The sequence below is a fragment of the Parastagonospora nodorum genome (assembly GCF_000146915.1).
Source record: "Parastagonospora nodorum SN15 chromosome Unknown scaffold_7, whole genome shotgun sequence".
Classification (NCBI taxonomy): domain Eukaryota; kingdom Fungi; phylum Ascomycota; class Dothideomycetes; order Pleosporales; family Phaeosphaeriaceae; genus Parastagonospora; species Parastagonospora nodorum.
This window is the reverse complement of record NW_001884555.1, coordinates 455990-461007: the sequence shown is the minus strand read 5'-3', so window position 1 is coordinate 461007 and position 5018 is coordinate 455990. Positions and strand designations below refer to the sequence as shown.

At 53.4% G+C, this 5018-nt stretch overlaps 1 protein-coding gene across 1 annotated transcript in view; it reads right to left on the bottom strand.

Annotated features, from left to right (window-relative positions):
- Nucleotides 1-735: 735 nt before the first annotated feature.
- SNOG_04984 (hypothetical protein) overlaps nt 736-5018 on the bottom strand; it is a gene marked incomplete at its 5' end in the record, with an annotated part of 4839 nt that continues 556 nt past the window's right edge. The window contains 2 exons of the mRNA XM_001795345.1: nt 736-2353; nt 2798-5013. Of these exons, the coding sequence (XP_001795397.1) occupies nt 1287-2353; nt 2798-5013 (3283 nt within the window). The 3' untranslated portion in view covers nt 736-1286. The remainder of the gene's footprint in view (nt 2354-2797; nt 5014-5018) is intronic.

Here is a 5018-nt window from a genome sequence, read left to right as displayed (position 1 = left end):
GCCCGTGGCGAACAGCGGTTGTTTATATTACACCCAAGGGTGACCGGCTGATCTCCCTATCAATCATCATGCAACAGCATCCAAACACAGAAACGCTTCCTTTGCCAGTTCTGCAGTGAGACACGTCTTCTCATGTCTTTCTACCGACATACGTGCTAAATGCATGCACGTCATAACCAGCCTACCCTGTCTTGTCCTTCCTCCCCCCACAATTCCGCGGGGAAAACATGAATATGCACGGCATTCTCCCATTCGGCCCTTTCCTTCACCTCCCACTCAACAAACTTGAACACACAGACAGCGAATCGAGATTCCCCTTCAAACGAAAAAAATGCCTCAGCATCGACGGCCCAACATGCCGAGCATTGCAATGACAGCCCTCCCAACAAACATGTGAACCAACCACACTAAGCCACCATCCCATTCTCTCCTTCCGTGATCCATCGGATCCCCATCCCGAAAAGCATAACTCAACCCCATCTCCGGGCTCAAACCACGCGCATGCGATTGCTTTGGGACGTTCCTGCATGGACTCGCTTACGGGGCGTAGATGACTTGCATGGAGCTATCTTGCGATCCGATGAGAATAAACAGCGGGTACGGCGGTTTCCCCTCTGAAAAGAGAAGTCCGCGCTGGGTTAGGAATGGATTCGTTGGGATGTGATGATGCAAGGACGTGCCAGAAGCGGCGTTTCGCATAACATGGTTGATTGGGGGGTAAGCGAGTGCTTGGTTGCGATTACTCACGCAATTGCGTGACTTGAGTTTGAGATTCGGTATACTACACTGACTTGCTTGCGCCACCCAAAGACACCGTCTATCATGCGAATACGAGATGCTTCCTGTCTCTATGCGTTACAGTGAAGTAAGAAAACGCATACACTCCATCAACTCTGCATCCCTGTGGGATATATAGGAAACAAGGTATAATCGTCACGTCGTCCTTCATTTGCAACATGTTTCTTCCGCCGCCTTGCCCAATCATGCCTCGTCCCAAAAGTATAAGTGTGTAGAAGTAGAGAAGGATAACTACAGAAAGTGGATAAGACACATAATGTCAAAGTTGATAAACGCCCGCCCGTTTTCTTAATGCTAACACCGTTGACGATGCATGCATGACCAGGATCCAAGGGAAGAAACGCCCAGCGCCTGCCCTTCAAATCGAGATGTTTTGGTTGTGTAGTTGTAGTTGTACATGAGAAGCAGCAAATCCAATGCATGCATAGTTGTACATTCAGCAACGTATAATTCAATATTCAATGTGTGCAGTGGTGACAATAGAGATGTCAGTTTGCTTCGGCTGCGGTGTCGCTCACAGTTTCGCCTGGAGGTGGTATCTTCTTCACGGTGCCGTTGCTACCACTGCGCGCTGACCGACGGCGATTGTGTCCGATGTCCTTGTGGATGCTGGAGCGAGCGACCTCGGCGACTGTAATGGATTCGCTGCGGTGCGGCTTCGTGGATTTTGGCTTGCCAAAAAAGAGTGCCTCTTCCTCGCTGTCGCTATCGTCGCTGTCGATTGCATGATCTCCGTCGTAGCCAGCAGGGTCATCAAGCGGGGCTTCGAACTGATTGTGGTGGATTGAGTCAGCTGACGCTGTAGCGATCATGCCTTGATAGTTATCATGTGCTGAGCATTCATCTGGCGCTGACGAGCCAGCCGAAGCAACAGACGGGATGGATGGGTTGGATGTAGACTGTGACATTGGGGTGAATTGTTCTTCTGATGAACAGAAAGCCAGGCCTCGCTCTTGACCACCAACAGGACTATTCTCGGAGGACGGGTCGTGGCGGCTCAGGTAATCTTCAACCTTCTGCCGTTGAAAGAAGGTTTCATCGTCGGGGCTAGGAGGACATGCAATGTGGCCGATGGCTGAAGAAGGACGACTCTTTGCCGCCGAATTCGATCGTTCACGGCTGATGTTCGCTTCGTGAACTTTTCGTCGAATCAACTCCTCTTTCGCTTTGTTGAACCTCATGTCTGATGTTTCGCGAGCGAATGGCGAGGCAGACGGGGTTGGCTGAGTATGGCCAGGGTGTATGGGAGCCGTAAGTGGGATATAGTGGTCTGATTTGAATGACGATGGAAAATCCAGCGTCGGGCCAACCTCAAGCTCGTTCGCATGCGCCCAGTTGCGGTGAAGTCGCGAGGACAATGAAGACAAAGAGGACTGTCGTGATGCGGATGCGGAATCTGACCGATTAATAGACCGGGGTTCCGAGATGGCAGGAGAAGCGGTACGGGCAACAGGCGACAGGTCCTTCAGTGCGTCTGGCTGGTCAACATGACCAGATGCCATGGAAGTGCTGACAGCGAGACTTGGTACGCCGTGTGCATCGTCATCGCCTCCAACTAGCCTATCAATTGACTTTGCTCGCATATGCTCTTTTGGAGGTTTTAGCTTATCCTTACTCCTCATACTATTGACGACGCGTCGAGGAAGACCTCCGAACAGGCCACCAAGGTTTGAACCCGTCGGTGTGTCTAGAGCGGTAGGCGTTCCAGGTAGAGCGGGAGGAAGACTAGGTGATCCGGCGCGACCGTGAAGCAGGTCGGAATGCCGTATAGTCTGGACCGAGGAGATGGCCCGATCCGGGAGGGGTGGTCTCTGAGTCTCGACACACTGAGCAGGAGAGGCGGTGCGAGAATTGTCGAAATATTTTGATCGGTCTCTTGCTTCAGGACTTGCCGTGACACTGTGAGATAGGGGATGTTCTGGTTCCCGAGATGTTCGTATCGCCTCGAGGAAATGTACTGGCACTAAGCTACCTCGCCTTCCATCCTGGCTAATCGTACTGCTGGACGAGTTCGCGCTGATGTTAGGGGGCGCATCCTGGTTGTGGACAGAGCTTTGGGCCCGACGTCTCGAGCCCGCACTGCGGGAGAAGCTCTTGGTAACGAAATCCGCTCCCTTCTTGACTGTTGAGCGAACTCGATCTACCCAGCCAATAGGAACCACAGCTTTGTCTAGATCTTCGTTTGAAATCTCAATCTTTTTGCCTTGGGCGGATCTGCCGGGGTCGGTCTCCTCAACCCATGAGTTGGAGTTTGAAATACCAGAAAGCACCCAGGGGTGACGCTTGATCTCTGGTATAGTAATGCGGTGACGGGAGTCCTTGACCAGCAGAAGCTGCAAAAGGTCACGCAAGCGTTCATCGACCTCTTCGTACTCAAGATCGTGAGGGGCTCGCTTGCTGCTGACCATTGGCTGGCCGTTGCGACCGTGTGAACTCGGCCTTGATGTAGGGTGTTCTACGACAGGCTTCAGGCGATACCTTGGAATGTAAGGCTCTTCCTCACTAATGACCTTCATGAGCGTGAAAGGATTCTGGTCGTGGAAAGGTACACGACCATAGATCAAACAGTAGAGAGTGACACCAAGTGCCCATACGTCGATGCCACCATCGATCTTTGGCGTGTCGGCATCTGGATCTGTGCGACATAGCTCAGGTGCATAAAATGCTGGTGTGCCGACTGTCTTGGCTAGTTCGACAGCTTCGTCTTCCTCTTGATGTTCGGACTCTGACTGGTCTCCATTACTTTCCTCGGTCTTCGAACGGCCTAGGTAAGAAACACCAAAGTCAGAGATCTTGATGCGATGCTCTCTTGTGACCAACAGGTTTGCAGGCTTGATGTCACGGTGGTAGACGTTCTGGTAGTGTAGATACTCAAGGCCCAACACGGTGTCTTTGAACGCTTCCCAAGCAGACTGAGTGGTCATCAAGGGGACATAGCGAAAGTGCTCGGGTATATCCTCCTCGCAGTCACTAAGGTGCGACAAACTGCTACCTGCAACGCTTGGCGTCCGCTCGCGAATGAATTCAGTATCGTAGGGACCGTACATGGTACCTTCCAGACCCGTCACAAGATTGGAATCGGTAGCAGGTGTCGGAGAACGAAAAGCAGTCTCCATGTTGGCTTCGTGGCTGCCGGAGGCCTCTTGGCGTTCATGGATGCGAGCACGATGTATTGAGCGCTCATCGTCCCGACCTGAGGTGCGAGAGCTGCGACCTGCTTCGGAGTACTCGTCGTCGGACTCGCCACCGAATTCGAAGCTCCATGGCTCATTGCTGCTAGGATCGTGACGACGTGCATGTGCTTCTTGGTTTCGGCGTCGCTGCTCACGAGCAAGCTTTTGGTGCGCTACTCGGATAATGCGTTCATCCTCCAAGAGTGCACTCTCGTTGTCGAAAATGCCTTTGGATTCGCGCTTGAAGCGACGCCATTCAACCTGACAGATCTCTTTAGCGCCCTCGATCCTCCATCGGACCTCGCCCAACTCGACGTGCTCCAGTACGATGTAGACCTTTCTCTTAGCCGGGTCGTCTATGACTTCAAGCAAGCTCACGATGTTGGGATGGCGGGCTTTCTTGAGGATGGCAATCTCACGCTTGATCTTGTCCTCGTGACTGCTACTCTTGCCCAGTCTTCTGCGTTTGGAAAAGCGGTCGACGATCTTGATGGCGACATAGTGGCCTTTGTTGAGTTCTTTCCCGAGCTTCACCTTGCCATGCATACCGCGGCCAAGCTCGTCGATGATCTCGTACTGGTTGACGATCTTGCGTCCTGATACTGGGTCGGCCTGGACATCGGCAATGTGGGTTTCCTTGGGCGCCTGCCTGTGGGTGAAGTGCAGCCAGGGGCTCGAGTAGAGACCGTCATTGGGTTGCTCGATGGGCTTGTAATGGCGGTTGTTCGGGTCGAAGAGACCGGGACTGCTGACTGGGGAATTGCCGACAGTCCTGGGTGCAGACTCCATGACGTCGCGGTAGTGGTCGTGGGGGAGGCCAAATCCCGAGAGGCTGGAGAGAGAGTTGGCCGCAGAATGAGCAGGGTGCGAGCTGCGCGAGCGGACAATCGGGGGAGCATGTGGTATGGGGTGCTGCTGGAGATGGAGGGCGGCATAGGACTGGTTGGGATAGACGGGCCCATCCCGCAGCTGCTGTGGAGACGCGGCGTATGTGTGAAGTGTGTGAATTGCGTCGAGGGTATGTGCACGCACGGTGGCGCTGCTGGC